Source organism: Perognathus longimembris, chromosome 3 (genome assembly GCF_023159225.1).
Source record: "Perognathus longimembris pacificus isolate PPM17 chromosome 3, ASM2315922v1, whole genome shotgun sequence".
Taxonomy (NCBI): Eukaryota; Metazoa; Chordata; class Mammalia; order Rodentia; family Heteromyidae; genus Perognathus; species Perognathus longimembris.
Genome location: NC_063163.1, coordinates 43,150,649 through 43,168,915, shown reverse-complemented (window position 1 = coordinate 43,168,915; position 18,267 = coordinate 43,150,649). Strand labels below are relative to the sequence as shown.

Below are 18,267 nucleotides of genomic sequence, written 5' to 3'. Positions count from 1 at the left end.
CATTAGAAAATAAGGACCTTATCTTTCCTCCTTTTTTTTTAATTTCCAGTGCCAACTACACCATCTAAACCATGGTAAACAAGCACCCAAAACAAAAAATAGGAGTGGTTATAAATTACCTCCTTAAGAATTTATGTCTTTCTGCAAAAAAAAAAATTGGATAGCAATCTTTTAGCATAATTATTGTAAAGTTATAATCCTTATAGCAAAAGACAATCACAATGTTATTTAAAAAAATTAAACCTTCACTAGGGAAATGGAGCAAGAAGCCTTCAAATTTGAGGTTTGTCTAAGTTGAGACCTTGTCTCAGAAAAGAACAACTGAACAAGCAAAAAAAAATCTTTACACTTAAAAACGATCATAAGAAAACTATGAAAATGTTAACAGTGATGTTGTTAGAACAGCAAGAAGCCACTGGGCAATCCTTTTCCCCTATCAACTGTTTTCAGAATTGCATTTTCCATAGTATGACTTTGGCCCCCTATAAAACTAATTACACTACTAATCCAAATGGTGAGAACCTGATACCACGTTATTTAACCATGGAAGAAAAGGATGAGAGCCAACACCATATTGCCTCAAGGGTATAAGAAAATATGCAAAATCTTCTTACAATACTCTAATTCTTTTTTTTTTTTAATTTTTATATCAGTCCTGGGGCTTGAACTAAGGGTCTGGCACTTAGGGCCTGAGTGCCAGACTTGAACTCAAGATTTGATAGACTTGTGCTACTACCTGAGCCACAACTCCACTTCTGGGTTATTTGGGTGATTAAATGGAAATTAATCTCACAGACTTTTTCTTGCTTGGGGTGGCTTCAAACCAAGATCCTCATATCTCACCCTGTGACTATTCTTAGTATACATTTCTAGCTAGCTTGCAGCATCTTTCTTAAATACTACACACTAAGACCATAAAGGCTATTTTTCAAATTTTAAGGCTTGCCACGTTTTTGGTTTTAAGTGTAACTGCCAACTGGAGCATCAAAGCCAAACTTTAGATTGTTGCTTTTCTAAGGGTAAAAACTGTCTATGAAGACAAATTATACCTGAGATTTTTCTCTCTGGCCTTCTACTCCTGGGAAGAGCTCCATCCAGAGACTGAGCAGAGTAAAAAGGTTGACTTTAGAAAGCCTTGGTGTTTGACCTACAAAAGAGAGGGCAAGCACTTCAGAATTTTCCTGATGATGAAAAACTAAACTCAAAGTCACTTGAGTGCTGCAGCCTTAGCAGGGGAACAGAGGAAAAAGATTAGCAGACACGAGAATCACAGCTTGGTTACAACCTCACGGGCAGCGACCTTCTGAGGATCTTTCCCAAGCCCTTTTTCTTTGGCTTCTCCCGACAGAAAATTATTTATTATCATTATTATTAAACTGATATACTCAGCTGAGGAAACAATCCAAAGTTGGGAAAAACGCTAGCCTCTTACGTGATCCTGTAGTACGTTTTTGTTTGTTTTCTTGTTTTAACTGGGGGTGCAGGACTGTGATGAGTGAGGTTGTAAAGCAGTCGACCTGTAGAAAAGGTCACGAGAGGCTGGTTTGGAATTCAAGGTGAAAGCACGATGCGGGGGGGTGGGGGGGTGTTCAGGTTCTGTAGCTTCCCCCCCCCCCCCCCCCACACACACACACTCCATCCCAGTTCTAGATTTCACGACCTACAGTGCAGGGCGGGACCTCAAGTGCCATGGTAGGCGAGCCAAGGTCGCGCCCAGAGACACCAAGTAGCCAAGCACAGGCGAATGGGAGGAAAGCGGGAGACACTCCGGGCCCAGCGAAAGGCCGGGTGGCCAAAGCAGGTCCCGGACACTCACCAGTCATGCTGCCAGTCTGGGTGCTGACTGACCGCCCAGCCCCCGCGCTCTCCAGATTTTGCATCTGCCCAGCTTCTTTCATCCCAAGCCTCGCTGCCCCGGCTGCCCAGGAAACCTTTCCGGACCAGTCATGATCCTGACCTAGCCTCCGCCCGGCAGCTGACAAGGGCCAGCGGGGCGCAGACAGAGGACGTCTCAACGCCCGCGACAGCCACTTCCGGGCGCGCGAGTGACGTAATGGGTGGCCGTGGTAGAGTGGGCGTGGTCGGCGCTGGCTGCGGACTGCGGTGTTAGCTACTGAGCTTTCCATCGCCGCCGGCTGGTATTAACTTGTTTCTCTCCTTTGATCTTGGCGGAATAAAGTCACTTGAGGATTTCTTGGTGCGGGTCCCAGGGTGCGCAGACCAGTGAGGAGGAGATTGGCTGTTGGGTTGAGAATTTTGTTCATGGAGCCCAGGAGCATTGAAGTGGAAGCGTAGCCCTTTGAGTCACGGTTAAAGTTTCAAGAGAATTTGAGCTGGGCACCGGTGGCTCATGCCTGCCTTCTTAGCTACTCAGGAGGCCGAAACCGAAGGTCATGGTTCAAAACCAGCCCGAGTAGGAAACTCCGTGAGACTAGTCGCCAATTAGAGTGCTAGCCTTGAGAAAAAAAGAAAGAAAGGGGGGACAACTTCCAGGGCCTGAGTTCATGCCCCAAGATCAACACACACACACACACAAGATTAGTCTACTAAATGGCTTTAAAATAAATAGGTCTTTATATCAAATGGCAAGAATATGGGCTTGCATGTTCGCTAGGCAACTTGTCTTCAGAGACTAATCACACAAGTCATTTATCAGGGCTGGGAATGTGGCTTAATGGTACAGTGCTTACCTAGCATGCACAAAGCCCAGGTTCGATTCCTCAGCACCACATAAACAGCAAAAGCCCGGAGTGGTGCTCTGGCTCAAGAAGTAGAGTGCTAGCCTTGAGCAAAAAGAAGCCAAGGACAGTGCTCAGGCCCTGAGTCCAAGCCCTAGGACTGGCAAACACACACATGTCATTTATCAATGAAGTCACCTTAGTCTCTGTTCCTTGTATGCAACAACCTATGAATCTCTGCCCACCCAATGGCTTATTTCTGGCTCACATTACACTCTTGCTGCTCTGCCCCTGTGGATTGTTTCTGGGATTCAGGTTAAAGAAGCAGCCTCTATCCTTCCTCCTTTTTTCCTCTCATTCTTTTGTCTGTGAATAATCCCTTCAGCTTCCCAACCCCTCTGACACTCCATCACAGATTCTTCTGCCTAGATGGAAAGCAAGGGAAGAAATGGTGTTGAGTATTCAGAAAGTGGGGTCAGAAAAAAAAAGAGTTAACAGAAGAAAGGTAGTAAAAAGGGAGGTAAGGAGGAAGGGAGAGTGGAAAAGGAGAGAAAAGGCATGATGTTTATGACAAATTTTCATGAGGACTAAATGATTCCAAGTAACATAGTTTTGGGCAAATTATACATGCTCAAGACTATTCACCACTGCTCCTTTTCTTGACTCATTCATTTGCTCATTCTTTAAGGATAGTCTGAACCTGCTTCTTTTATTCTAGGTCCAGACAGGTGGGACTGTTAGTCCTAGCAGTGAGCTTGTTTGGATAGAATCCTGTCACCACAAAACAAGCTGCAATTCTGTATAGTTGTTCACAAAGGTGCTGGGTCTTTTTTTGCTGTTAGACTGGAGGTGTCTGACAGAGGCTGAATTGCTGGCTTGGAGAAGAAACAGGACCCACAGTCAAATTTGTTCTCATGCTGACAAGTGACTATGCTTTCTGTACAACTAGAGATAGGTAGGAACAGGGCTGATAGGGACGACTAATACCAGTCCATACGTAAGGACAGGAGATTAACCCTAATATTGTCATTCCAGACAAAGAGGTAGTCCCAAACACCACTATGAGTCCAGAAATTAATATTTCTTCAACAATCTCAGAGGCAGTTCCTGGCAGTGCTTTACCCAAGGAGGCACAGAGGCCTGAAACAAAATCCAGACACACTGCAGGGCATGATTACTTTGATGTGGCAGATGGTGTTGCACAGAGAAATGGTTGCTCACACTTGCCATAGGTCTTAGAAAGTAAACTTGGTGCCACGTAGATTCATGTGCTGCTGAGTAAGACTAGGGAGCCCTGGGGCTGCCAGTGCTCCCAGAAGTGAGGAGACTGGATAAGCCCATGACCCCCTGTTCACCCAGGCTCCTGGGTGAATCCCTTGGGCTGGACTAGGGCTTCCCAGCAAGTTGTGGGTGATGCTTGGTGTGATGGCACATGTCTGTAATCCTAACTATACAGGATACAGAGGTCATAGTTTGAAGCTAGATTAGGCAAAAAGTTTATGAGCCTCTATCTCAAAGAAAATTTAGGCACAGTGGTATACACCTGTCATCCCAGCTACACTGGAGGGACACAGGAGGATTGTGGGACTTGAGATCCTATCTGAAAAAAATAAGCGGAGAGCACGGCTCAAGTGGTAGGGCTTGCAAGGCCCTAAGTTCAAACCCTAGTGCCACCAAATTACAAAAGAAAAGGATTCAAATGGTGAAACCTGACTCCCAGGTCCTTTTTGGGCCATTTGGTCTCTGTTGCTTTACATCTTAGGGCAAAGCACCATAGACAATTGGTAAGCAAATGAATGTGGCTGTCATCCAGGGAAAGCTCCTCATTAAGTCATAACTTAGCCTCCTGTGATGGCAATGAAATGAATCCAGAGTGTATTTGGAATCTTAAGGACTTAGAGAGGAAAGAATAGTTAATTAAATAATTGAGTTTGATATAGTATGCTTGCTTAATTTTCTTCAGGACAACTCAATTATAACACCTTTGAGATTCATTTTTTCAACATTATCTTTTAGACTTTTAGCAACTCTAAGTTTAAGTTCTCTGTAAAATTAAGAATATAGTTCAGGGATCTGCTATAAGTCCCCTGAACCCCATCATATGTCACTATTCTGGGGTTTGATAATCCTAATGCGTTGAGATAATAATGCGTTATTGTTTGGGTTTAACTTTTCTACTTGGCTAGAAAAGTGTAAAGTGTTGACACTTTCTCCAAAGTAAACTCTCATCTTATAGTACCATAAATTGCTATTGCTTCTATGTGTTAATTTTTAGACAGTTGCTGATAACAGTCCCACACAGTGAATGTCCTCAGAGTGATGTCCCACTTAACAAGGTCCTGTTTAAACCAGGTGGCCAATGCCTGTCCTAGGTGAGACAGGAGGATCACTTGAACCAAAAAGTTCAAGACTAGCTGTGGAAAGATAGTGAGAACTCATCTCAAGGGCTGGGGATATGGCCTAGTGGCAAGAGTGCTTGCCTCATATACATGAGGCCCTGGGTTTGGTTCCCCAGCACCACATATACAGAAAATGGCCAGAAGTGACGCTGTGGCTCAAGTGGCAGAGTGCTATCCTTGAGCAAGAAGAAGCCAGGGACAGTGCTCAGGCCCTGAGTCCAAGCCCCAAGACTGGCCAAAAAAAAAAAAGAACTCATCTCAAAAGCAAATAAACAGACCAGATGCCAGTGGCTGATGCCCATACTTTTAGCTACTCAGGAGGCTGAGATCTGAGGATCACAGTTTGAAGCCAGCCTGGGAAGGAAAGTCTGTGAGACTCTTATCTTCAGTTAACCACCAGAAAACCAGAAGTGGTGCTGTGGCTCAAAGTGGTAGAGCACTAGCCTTGAGCAAAAGAGCCCAGGGTCAGCATCCAGGCCCTGAATTCAAGCCCCATGACCAACAAAAAATAAATAATAAAGTTTAACTTAGGAATTAAATGCCACTTGGAAATATATTTATGTAATGTATTTTTCTCTTTACTTAAGGAAGACAGGTGCTTATATACTAGCCAGATAATTCAGCTGTTGAAAATGTATGCAGAAGGGCTGGGGATATAGCCTAGTGGCAAGAGTGCCTGCCTCGGATACACGAGGCCCTAGGTTCGATTCCCCAGCACCACATATACAGAAAATGGCCAGAAGTGGCGCTGTGGCTCAAGTGGCAGAGTGCTAGCCTTGAGCGGGAAGAAGCCAGGGACAGTGCTCAGGCCCTGAGTCCAAGGCCCAGGACTGGCCAAAAAAAAAAAATAAAGAAAATGTATGCAGAAAAACTTAAGAATTCTAAGTACCCTTCTGATCCTCCACTTCCATTTCCTCTTCCTCCTTCAAGGTCCTTCCTCTCTGCCACCCACATACCATGTCTCTCCTGTCATGCTTTCATTTGTGCTGTCTGATAGTTCGGAATGTGCTTCCCAGTCATCTACTGACTCAGCCTCTTCCCTTTTCCCGTCCACTGGGGCAAACATATCTGTCCTCTCATTCACAGTCAGTTGAGTTAAATACATACTCTCTACTTGAGATGGAAAGGCAAGATGGAATAAAACATGGTCTCTGTACATACAGAGCATGTACCAGCCAGTGAACCACAGCCAATGAAGCACACAGTGCATCACCCCAGCTGACTGTCCACATTCAGTTCTGCTCTGGCTGACACTTTTTATTCCTATCACACAGGTGCATGGTATTCTTTAAAAGGTGTTTTTTTTTCCTAAGAAGTCAATGAATTGAGTCTGGTCCTTGCAAAGAGTAAATAATAATATGACCTTTACTGGACAACAGAGCATAATCACAGGTGTTACATGCTCTCAGAAGAGGAATTAGCTGCTCAGAGCTAATGCAGGACTTTGTCATGTTTGGGGTTCAGAGCCTTTAGAAAGTAGACTCAACAGTGAAAAACTGTATCAGGTCTATATTTAATTAAAGGCATTTTGAAATCCCTAGACCCATGCATTAATGCTTAAATACAAGCAGCTCCCATGCACTGGGAAGTGTTATTATGACATTAGCACAAGGGGTGAGGAGAGGGCAGATTCAAACTTTTAAACACCACTGACACGTAGCTCATGTGCATCTTTGAGGAATGGACCTGAGAATCCTTGGGTTCAGAGAGTTGATAATAGCTAATAATAATAACAATTTCCTTTGGAAATGATGTCTTCTTACAGGAAAGAGAAGCGGCTCATCATTCTGCTCTTCCTCTGATGTAAGTGCATTGTTAGTTTTGGTTTTTTTTTGCCAGTCCTGGGCCTTGAACTCGGGGCCTGAGCACTGTCCCTGGCTTCTTTTTGCTCAAGGATAGCACTCTGCCACTTGAGCCACAGCGCCACCTCTGGCCATTTTCTATATATGTGGTGCTGGGGAATCGAACCCAGGGCTTCATGTATATGAGTCAAGCACTCTTGCCACTAGGCCATATTCCCAGCCCCAGATGTAAGTGCATTGTTAACCTGTGAGATCATTGTTAGTGGAGGTGACACTGTTACACTTTCCAGACAAAAGGTGCCTTTAAAAGTTGATTGACTTTTATGTTATAGCATGGATCAGTTTTTTTTCTAGAGTAATTTGGTTCTATATGTCTGGTACTTAGCAGTTGCTTGGTATTTGCCAGGTGAATGAATGAAGTACAAACCTTTTCCCAATACTGGCAGTTCACATAACAGAAGTGGTCTGGCCTGAGAAAGTGAAAACACTTAGAGAGAAATCATGGGAACAGCATATAATTCTGTCAGGGTAGAGACAATGGCCAGGCACAGCCTCCATGACACACCAAGGAAAGAGAGGGGGCTGAGGACTCAAGACCACCACAACACAGCTGTCCTCAGTGACCCCTAACTAGGTCACCCAGGACAGTTCTTAGCACAACAACAGGCTACTCTGCTGGACTGAACAATTTAGGTCACAGAACAACTTTTCAAACATTTTTGACCATGATCCATAGTTAAAATTTGTGATCTCTGAATCAAGAAAAACACCAATATGTACATGCGCATTCCTGTAATCCTAACTATGCAGGAGGCTGAGATATGAGGAGCAGGGTTCAAAGCTAGCTTAAGCAGAAATGTCAGTGAGACTCTTATCTTCAGTTAACCACTAAAAAGCCCGAAATGGAAGTGTGACTCAAGTGATAGAGCACCAGCATTAAGCGAAAAAGCCAAGCGAGAGCAGAGAGCATGAGGCTCTGAGTTCAGTATCAGCACACACACACACACACACACACACACACACACACACACATTTCATAACACATTAGCTGCTTATAGTACAAGTAATGGGTTATGCTCTATTCTTTCCTTGACCACTCTGTTCTTTTATTTTATTTCTTTTTTTGGTCAGTTGTGGGGCTTGAATGCTAGGCCTAGGTGCTGTCCTTGAGCTCTTCAGCTCAAAGCTAATGCTCTACCAGTTGAACCACAGAATACCACTTCTGGTTTTGTGAGTGGTTTATTAGAGATAAGAGTCTCACGGACTTTTCTACCTGAGGTGGCTTTGAACTTTGATCCTCAGATATCAGCCTCCTGAGTAGCTAGGATTACAGGCATGAGCCACCAGCGCCTGGCCCCACTTTGTTTTACAAAGAGAAAGAAGCACACCATGCAAAGGAGTCTACCATGCAAAACACAGGCGTGCAGACAAAGTCCCTGGCCCCATCCTCGGCTAGAGTGCTGGACTGAATGAATCTCTCATCCCCAAGTGTGGCCCTGTGAGGCCTCATTCTTCCCTTTGCCACAGGTTCCCCAAGGTGCAGGGTCTGACACCCATCCTTCCTGCAGTTCCCTGCATGGTGGTGAGTAATGGAGAGAATACTCCAGATTCCAGTCTTACTGGGACCTTACTTCTGATAGATATTGAAGGAAAGTCACAACAAAATTGTAATCCTAGCCAGGTGCTGGTGGCTCATACCTATAATCCTAGCTACTTATGAGGCTGAGATCTGAGGATATGGTTCCAAGTCAGCCCATGCAGGAAAGTCTCTGGGCCTGTTATCTCCAATTAAGCACCAAAGAGCCAGAAGTGGGGCTGTGGATCAAGTTGTGGAGTGAAAAAGTGAAGAAAAAAAAACAACTCAGACCCTGATTTCAAGCCCCAGTACTGGCACACAAACAAACAAACAAAAGTTGTAACTGCTGAAATTACATTTTATAGCATTTGATGCTTTTCTGGTAATTATAGATTTTAAAATTCATGACAATCCCAGGACAAATTGTTCATAAATGTCCACAATCTATTGTAATTTTAATTTGAACTCCATCAATCTGAAAAACCCCAAAGGGCCCAGGTAAACCAAGTTATTTATGCCCCCTCCCACCTTGGGGGGGGGTCATACCTACTGACAGATGTGTGAAACTCCCTTTGTAGTTGTGTGACCTGGCAGCAGCCCTCTTCCAAATGTATTTTTGTTGTCAAACTAGGTATAAGAAAAAGCTTCAGTTTTTTAAGTCTGAACATCCAACATATTTCCTTTCACGAATTGACTCCTTTTTTTTCAATGAGAACAGAATCTCATTGTGCAAATCTGTGTTAGGAAAATGGAGACAGGAAGGAAACAGGCCACACTTGATCTTCTACAGGTGAGAATTGTTTATTGAGCTATAGCACAGCCTTCCTCGGGCTTGGAGTCTGCGAGGAGGAAGGATAGGAGTTGGGTTTTTTGTTTTGTTTTGTTTTGATTTTGGCAGTCCTGGGCCTTGGACTCAGGGCCTGAGCACTGTCCCTGGCTTCTTTTTGCTCTCTACCACTTGAGCCACAGCGCCACTTCTGACCATTTTCTATATATGTGGTGCTGGGGAATCGAACCCAGGGCTTCATGTATATGAGGCGAGCACCCTTGACACTAGGCCATATTCCCAGCCCAGGAGTTGGGTTTTTAATGACATCTGAGCAAGGAGGCAGAGGTTAATGAAAAAGCCATTGGTCTGTCTGGGGAGGTGGGGGGCTTTTCAGTTGGGCCCACAATGGAATGTTTACAGCCTGATTTAGGTAGATTGCCCTGCCTGAGTCAGGCAGTCTGTGCATATCTTTGATGGCTTGCCTGATATCTGTATGCACCTGGGAAAACAGGGGGGCAGGGCACAATCCTTCAGATTCCATCTTTGGCTACATAGACTGAATGGTCCAAGAGGGGAGAGGCAAGTCATTCAGTTTGGATTTCAGATTCAGGTTCCTAGGCTCCTGTTTGGGGAAATTTGTGACTCAGTAGGACAGAAATGATGGCATATCATCCCACCAGGCTGAAGCCAATTAACAGAACATGGAGGCACTGTTCAGAGGTTCTGTTAGAAGTCATATTAGGAGAGGAAGCTCCTGACAGGCCTCAGTGCCTAAGGTTTGGAGAGAATGAGTTTATTACACAGATTTATGTAGAGTCATTCTTGGGGTAGGAGGAGAGATGTCATTTTGCCTAATTTTATGATTTGCTTCCAGTCTTGGGAGATAGTGACCCTATTTGGAATTCTTCATGCTTGCTTTTAAAAGTCGCTAACACATCTGGGCATTAATTTCTTGAATCCAACTCCTCATTATCCCAGTTCCTTGTATAGGTAGGTGTACTATGTTTATATTTCAAAAATAAAAACAAAACCCATCCCTGATCTCAAAGGTGATTATTTTTAGGCAATGTTCTATGCACCAATTAGCTATAAAATGAGCAGCCATATTCTCAGAGTACAAAAAACTGAATTAAGACTTAAAACCTGGGCTGGGGATATGGCCTAGTGGCAAGAGTGCTTGCCTCGTACACATGAGGCCCTGGGTTCGATTCCCCAGCACCACATATACAGAAAATGGCCAGAAGTGGCGCTGTGGCTCCAGTGGCAGAGTGCTAGCCTTGAGCAAAAGGAAGCCAGGGACAGTGCTCAGGCCTTGAGTCCAAGGCCCAGGACTGGCCAAAAAAAAAAAAAAAAAAGACTTAAAACCTGCTGGATTCCAGTGGTGCATGCCTGTATTCTAGCTACTCAGGAGGCTGAGATCTGAGGATCAACATTCAAAGCCAGCCCAGGGAGAAAAGTCCTTGGGACTCTTATCTCTAAATAAACACACACACACACACACACACACACACACACACACTCAAGTGGTAGAGTGCTAGCTTTTTTATTTTCTTTTTTTGCCAGTCCTGGGGCTTAGGACTTAGGGCCTGGGCACTGTCCCAAGCTTCTTTTTGCTCAAGGTTAGCAAGCTACCTCTTGAGCCATAGCGCCACTTCTGGCTTTTTCTGTTTAGGTGTTGAGGAATTGAACCCAGGGCTTCATTCATGCTAAACAAGTACTCTACCAGTAAGCCACATTCCCAGCCATAAAGTGCTAACGTTTAACACAAAAAACTCAGAACAGTGTCCAGGCCCTGAGTTCAAGTCCCAGGACCCTCCCCCATAAAAGACTTAAAACTTCTATGATGTTGAGATTTCAAGATGATATAGTGAACAGAGACTGATAAAAGAGAAACTAGAAAGACTGATAAGTTACTTTTCAAACCTTGGTTAAAAAGAATCAATGTGGACATTTTCTTAACCAACTTGTGAGTTTTCAACCATATTTCCCATTCTTCTTAAGGGTATACACCCTTCCATTTCTAGTTTCAATTTCTCTATAGAGCTGTCACCCTCAAAGTCCCAGAACTGTCTTGGCTGTGCTGTTTATTAGGTCATCATCTTTGAGTTAATACTTGTCTGTGTGACCAGCAGTGTCCCTTCCAGTGTCCCTCCCAGTGTCTCGGCTTCCTCCCAAACTTCTCTGTCTGGATGGTCTTTGGAGCAGAAATTTACAAACAGCTGCGCGATACTTCTTGGAAATGAGGTTGTAGAGAATTGGGTTGATGGAGGCACTGAGATAGAAAAGTTGCAGAGAGACAATGTTGAAGTACTGAGAGAAGTACATCATCTGGGAGTCTTCTGTATTTATGTAAATGATTCTGCCAACATGAAAAGGCAACCAGCACACTATAAATGCCACAACCACTGACACTGCAAAACAAGACAAAGGTGCCAGAATTAGCAAAACAACAACATTAGAAATTAAATAAGCCTCTCAACAAATGACAGGGCAAAATAAATTAGAACCTTTACAAAGCCAGAGCTCTACGCAGGAAGTGAGGTTGTTTACTGCATAGATACTTGCTTCAGAATGGCCTGTCCGGCTCAAGTGTTACTAAGGCTGGACATAAACCAGAAGGGACAGTCTTTCTAAAAAGTTGTGGCAGGCTTCCTTTCCCAAACCAGCTTCAGAGATACATTCTCAGTTCTTCCTTGAAAAGAAGTCTTTAGCAAAGATGGTGCAATTAGTCATTAAAAAAAAAGTAAACTCATGATCTCTACCCTTGGGTGAGAGGGAAGGATAAAGGGACTTTTCAGAAACCCAAATATGATCTAAGAATTTTTGTTTTTGTATGTGCATATTTTAAAGCCAGGAGATTATTATTACTGTTATATAAATATATAACTGGCAATCTTTCTTTCTTTTGCCTGGGGTTTGAATTTAGAGCCTGGGCCCTATCCCTGAGCTTTTTTTTTTTTTTTTTTTTTTTTGCTCAAGGCTAGCATTTCGGGCTTTTTTTTTTTTTTTTTTTTTTTTTTTTTTTTTTGGAGGAGGGGAGGTGTTAATCAGAGAGGCGAGTTTCACAGACTTTCCTTCCACGGATGGCCTCAAAGCATGATGCTCCTCAGAGACCTAGATTACAGGCGCGAGCCGCCGGCGTCGGGCAATCTTTGACTTTTTGGTAAGGGCATGGTTCCCTTTGGCGTGAAGGCTAACTGTAACTTTTAATAATAAAAATCCGTAGCAGAACGCCATCTCCCTACTCGGTCTTCTTCAGGGTCCTGTGCGTCGTTCAGGGACGGGGCGTTGCATTAAGACCCATTTACTAAATGTGGAAATCCCACCCTCGGGGGCGCCCGGAGTCGGGGAGAGGGGAAGTGGATGTCCCCGGGGGCGACGGGGACCGGCGGTGCCCACCGCGGGCTGGACGGGCGGGGACGGGACTGGGGGGGCCACTTACGCAGGACACGGATGGTCTGCCGGTGGCCCCTCTCCCTCCCTAAGGCGGCGGGGCCTTGTAGGGGCCCCCGGCTCTTCCACAGCTCGCGCCCGATGAGCCCGTAGAGGAGACTGAGGCACAGGAAGGGCAGGAAGAAGTAGGCAGTGGTGACCCACAGCATGACGCGCAGCGCGCCCAGCCGCGCGCGGCTCGGCCGGCACTCTCGGCTGAACAGCGCGGCGGCGGCGGCGGTGGTCGCGGAACTCGACGGCGAGGACAGCAGCGGCGACCCCGAGGACCCGAGCGACGGCCACGACCAGGCCGGAGGGGTGGGGGGGAACAGAACCGTTTCATTTCCACGAGGGATGGCGAGGACCCCCGGATCCTGCTCGACGCCCACCAGGAAGAAGAAGGGCCCGGCGGAGAGCAGCGCCACGGCCCAGAGCGCGGCGATGAGCGCGCGCACGCGGCGGCGGGTGGCGAGCGCACGCGCGCGGAGCGGGCGGCACACAGCCAGGTAGCGCTCGACGCTGAGCGCCGTCACGTGCAGCAGCGTGGCGTAGGTGCAGCCCTCGCCCAGGTAAAACGACAGGCGGCAGAGCAGCGACCCGAACACCCAGGGTCGCGAGCGCCACAGGCGGTACAGGTCGAAGGGGAGTCCGAGCAAGATGAGCAGGTCGGACACGGCCATGCTGCCCAGGTACAAGTTGGTGGTGGTCCTCATGTCCCGGTAGCGCCCGATCAGCAGCAAGGTCACCACGTTGCCGCTCACCCCGATAGCGAACAGGCCCAGGCACAGAGCGGTCACAGGCACCAGCGCCCCCAGGGGGAAGGCCGAGCACCGGCGCTCATCGCAGGGGGGCAATGGGGCCCACCGGGGCTGCGGCTCCGCCGTGCCCCGGGGGCTGTCACTTCCGTTCCAGGGGCTGTCCATGGACGCCTCCCGCGTGCATGTGTGTGGGTGTGTGTGGGGGGAAGCCACGAGGTCCAGGGCGCGCGTGGAGATCGCACCCCGAGGAGCCCGGGGGGGCGGGGGGAAGCCGAGCCCCGCACGCCGCCGCCGCCGCCGCCGCCGAATGAAGAATCGCAACTCTGCGGGGTCGCAGCCCAGTGCTTCAGGGAAGTCCGTAAGCGGCCGCGCACAGTCCCCGCCCCTCCGCGGCCCGCCCGCCCCGCTCTCTCGGGCAATTCGGGCGCTTCCCTTGCTGCCAACTGGATGAAGCTGTGAAGAGCCAGCTGGGGATGCGGGGGTGGGGCGGGGGTGGGGGGAATAGCTGGCCTAATCCTGTGGTCTGTTTGCGGAAGAGGTGGGGGGGGGGCGTTGGTCTACGAGCACTTTCTGAACCCCACGGAGCTGGGTCCTGCCTGCAGCGCAGCGCATCCCCTGGTTCACGCATGATGCTCCCAGTGACCATCAGGAAGCCACAGTCCTGGCCGAAAGGTGGCGTGCTGGGGTTACGATTTCCTCAGTCAGATAATAAGTACATTTCTGTTTTGGGGCCAAGGTCACTCTTTCAATTGCATTTCCCTGGTCTCCCCCATCACATTCCTGGTCGCAAATTAGATAGTTCATTTCGTTTCCTTCTTTATAGACCTGAAACCTGTCTTCACCCTAGAGACACACTTCTCCTGTAATTTTCTTACAAGCAGGAATCATGAGAGGTAACCGTCGTGGTCATGACTGCTGGTTCCTGCTGTCTTAATTTTGTACCTAAATTCATTAGCCTCTCCACATCATTCCCTCACAATCTCCTCTAAGCACTACATCTGATAAAGTGCACACCAGCCAGGTGTCAGTGGCTCATTCCTGTAATCCTAGCTACTCAGAAGGCTCAAGTCTGTCCTTGGAAACCAGCCCGGGTAGAAAAGTGCCGTGAAACCGGAAGTCAGGGATGGATGAAAATGTTGAAAGAGGTGACATTGATCTAGATGCACCATATTTATTCATAAACTTCTTTGTTCCATGTACTTAAAGATTTTTTTTTTAAGCGGAGCTATAGCTCAAAGTGGCTCAACGACTCCAGGCCCGGAGTTCAAGCCCCACAACCAAAAGAAACCCCCCCCCCCCGACCAATCCCCATGTGTCTGGCCTTGGTCTCAGATTTCTATTCTTGGCATCCTTTCAATTAACGATCGTGTCCTGCACACTAGCTCAGCCAGCACTCCTTCTGATCTACCTTTCACCTTACAACTACCAGGACCTGAGTGTTCCTGCATCTTAATTGCGTTTCTTCCAGCTTCTGACCTCTACGCTGGCGCTGGCACTTTCTAGCTCACTCTTCCTGTCTCTCCTTCACGCTACAGGGTTCCTCCAGTCAGTTAATCCTTCTTCCGTTTCCTTGTCTCTTACCTGCCTCATGTCCTCCTCACTTTCTCCATGTAATCTCCATAAACAGTACAATCACTCCCCACTGTCATACCTGACCATTCAACTACAGCACAACCACAGCCATGGTAAATTGAAATGTCTGCTGACGCCGTTCAGGCTCCCACTTTGCTGTAGTTTTAATGGTAATTGCATGGCTCTAGTGAGGTGCTTAGCTCCCTCCATCTACCATTGGAGTACTTACCCTACCTCCTTCACTCTTCTCCAGGCTGCAGACAACTCTTATGCACCTCCGCTCTCCTTGAGCCCTGATTCTGCTTCTTCATCCTTAAGGCTGGTGGCACAACCTGTTTCTCTGAGGAAAAAAAACAACCCAGCAAATGGAAGAAAATGCTTCACCCTCCCTGGTCCACATTCACTAAATCTCCTTGCTTCCCTGGGATGAGTTAGTGATCCCTTAACCTTATTTACTCTCAGTTCTTTTCTCCTACAGCATCCCCCCCCCTACTTTCTCTCTTCCAGATAATTCCATGGCTCCAGAAAAAATTCCTCAAAAGCATTTTGGCTGTCTGCACTTTTCCTCCCTCTGTCTTTCCTTTCCTTCCTCCTGCCCCTAGATAAAATGTAGTGTCATGGTAAATTGATGTTCTCTGAGATCTCAGCTGTTTGAGAAAATGAATGCTGAGTAAAGCAGTTTGGTTGATTAAACAGATGCTCTCTGGGTAGTGGTTAGTTCCCTCAGATACTTTCCCTTTCCCTAAGGCAACTGGAATCCAAAGGACCAAAGTATATCGGGAAGTTGAATCCATCGAAGTGTATTAAATTCCATGTGCTGCTAGAAGATAGAGGGAACATTTAACTTTGTGTTGGTTCCTGGGGTAGCACTCGCTACTCCAGGTCCATGTCTCCTTCCTGCCTTGTCACCAGCTGCTCTGCTAGCTTTGAAGCCCAGGTCTGTGGCTGATATGTTTTTTTGTTTTGTTTTGTTTTTGTTTTTGATCCAGGGGTATGGTTGGCCTTCATAGGAGGCAGATCCCTGAATGTTTCACCTCTGCCACTCTACTCTGTGGCTTGACGGGTAACCCCAACCTCTGCTGAAGGTACATCTCCTTTCCATAACTGCTAGGGAAGTTTTGAGGCAGCCTGATGATTTTCAAGTCAGAATCCATGCCAGCTGTACTTTGCCCCTCTATTCTGTCTGTATTAAGCACCCTCCATTTAGACACCTTTTTTTTTTTCCTCCCTGTAGCTTGTTGCCAATCAACATACTATTTACTTAGTTATTCATCTATTGTGTGTCTTTCCATGTCTCCAGGGCTTTATTGTGTTCATTGGCCTTCATCTGAGGCCTGGATTGGTAACTGGCATAAAGCATAGTAATGAATGGGCAGAGATCTACAGGATCAAGGTCTGTTATTCCTTCCTAATTCCCAGGGGTTGAAGATAAGGCTCTGATGGCAGTGGAAGTTGAACAAGAGTTTATTGATGATCTAGTGCAAGATAGAGTATTGATACTAAGAGCAAGCTTTTCCTTTTTTTTTTTTTTTTTGCCCGTCCTGGGCCTCGGACTCAGGGTCTGAGCACTGTCCCTGGCTTCTTTTTGCTCTAGGCTAGCACTCTGCCACTTGAGCCACATCGCCACTTCTGGCTGTTTTCTATATATGTGGTGCTGGGGAATCAAACCCAGGGCTTCTTGTATGGTAGGCAAGCACTCTTGCCACTAGGCCCTACTCCCAGCCCCCAAGAGCAAGCTTTTCTGATACTTGCTACATTGAGGTAAGTGTGATGAGGCCCCAAAGATGCACCTGAGCCCTTATAATGGCTTGATAATCCCTACTTTAGGAGGAAATGGGGCCAGATATATGTTCTTTATAATTCTATAATCAGCCATGTGTGTACCAGGTTTTTCCTGCAGCTCATGTGATGTGAGGGAATGCCCAAGGGACCAGACATCTTTCTCCTTATCCCATCAGCATCTCTACACCTGTTATTTGTATAGGGCAAAAGGGAGTCTGTCTCTGGGGCCAGAGCTTAGTGTCACTAACAGGCCTGGGTACATATTCGCAGCTTCCGGTAGCCACCATATATACCCAGGACCATCCTGCTTAAAGAGAAACTGAACATAATAGCGAAAAGCAAGGTACTTGTGTTGCAAGCCAATCTATGTAATGATCAGCATAATGTGTAAAAGTTTTACATCTGATCTATAGAAAAAGATAAATGTGAGTTGCCATACTGCAAGAATATTATGGATGCTCCCTTGTGGCTTCTGTGGACTGACAGTTGTATGCCCACAAGGCCTTTTCCCCAGCCAAACATTTTTAATTCTATTGTGGTATCTACATTGTGACAATTTGCAACTGCTTGGATGAACTTTCTGATGGAAGTCAAAAAGCACTAGAGAGTTCTGGGCCTTTAGTAAGGAAATAGGTGAGAAATGAAGGGGAGAAGACAGGCTTTCTCCCTAATGGGTAAACCATGTTTTTTAGCTTACTTTTCACGCTGAAGATACCACAGCTTCTTGAGTACCTGAGACTAGAGGTGCCTATCACCCTATGGGAAATTTACCTGAGACAGCTTTTGTGTGTGCTAGTATTGGGGTTTCAACTCGGTCAAGTTTGCTTGGATTTGACCCCCGTTGTCTGGATCTTAGCTTCTTAATTAGCTAGGATTAGAGGTGTAAGCTACCAGCACTGGGCTTCATCTTATTAGGTAAGTCAAGCAAATGTAAGTCAAAATGTAACAAATTCACAAAGTCAAGTCATTAGAATAAAGCATCTTACCTTTGAAGTGCTAGGATTTGAACTCAGGACTAGAGTTGGGGGTCTTGCTAATTTTTTTTCCCTGATGGGTCAGCCTCAATCCTTGATCCTTCCATCTGCCTCCCAAGTAACTAGGATTGTAGGTGTGTACCACCACACCAGATCAGTGTGATTCTTGGGTATGAACTCAGGGCTTCATGCGTGCTCAGCTTGCTTCCTTAGTTGCTCCTATCACTTGAACCATACCTCCTGCCTATGTTTTTGCTGGTTATTTTGGAGGAATCCCATGGATCTCTCTTTCTGGGCTAGCTCTGAACCATGACTGTCATTTCAGTCACCTGAGTATCTAGAGTTTCAGATTTGAACCATTGGTGGTTGGCTCCTTATTTCACTCTTGAATCTACTTGATATATATATATATATATTTGAATACGGTTGGGAAATTAGTCTAAAGCACATTGGAAGAGAGGAAATGATATCTTTTCTCAAATATACACAGCAAATAATGAGATGTATGTGAACACAATAATCATA

At 46.3% G+C, this 18,267-nt stretch overlaps 2 protein-coding genes across 5 annotated transcripts in view; both read right to left on the bottom strand.

Annotated features, from left to right (window-relative positions):
* Positions 1-1,996, bottom strand: part of Cdadc1 (cytidine and dCMP deaminase domain containing 1) — a 34,031-nt gene extending 32,035 nt beyond the window's left edge. For 2 of the 4 annotated variants that reach the window (XM_048341391.1, XM_048341390.1), the window contains exon 1: positions 1,817-1,996. Coding sequence is in view for 2 of the 4 variants with exons in the window: in XM_048341387.1 (XP_048197344.1) it covers positions 1,050-1,147; positions 1,817-1,898 (180 nt within the window). In the remaining 2 variants the exon portion in view is untranslated. Of the gene's footprint in view, positions 1-1,049; positions 1,148-1,816 lie in introns of all 4 variants that reach the window. The other 2 variants (XM_048341387.1, XM_048341388.1) reach the window with 2 other exon arrangements.
* Positions 1,997-2,106: 110 nt separating this feature from the next.
* Positions 2,107-13,579, bottom strand: Mlnr (motilin receptor). Its single transcript, XM_048340590.1, has 3 exons — positions 12,667-13,579; positions 11,438-11,635; positions 2,107-2,297 (listed from the first exon to the last, which is right to left on the bottom strand). Exons 1-3 carry the CDS (start codon positions 13,577-13,579, stop codon positions 2,107-2,109), a joined length of 1,302 nt encoding a protein of 433 aa, XP_048196547.1.
* Positions 13,580-18,267: the final 4,688 nt, after the last annotated feature.

What these genes read in the sequence shown, in the direction of transcription:
- Mlnr (XM_048340590.1), bottom strand. Translation starts at nt 13,579, where the DNA reads ATGGACAGCCCCTGGAACGGAAGTGACAGCCCCCGGGGCACGGCGGAG. An exon ending in GCAGACCATCCGTGTCCTGC is followed by an intron (nt 11,636 to 12,666) that starts GTAAGTGGCCCC and finishes CTTGTTTTGCAG; the next exon opens with TGTCAGTGGTTGTGGCATTT. An exon ending in GAAGTATCGCGCAGCTGTTT is followed by an intron (nt 2,298 to 11,437) that starts GTAAATTTCTGC and finishes CGTGACTCAAAG; the next exon opens with GGCTACGCTTCCACTTCAAT.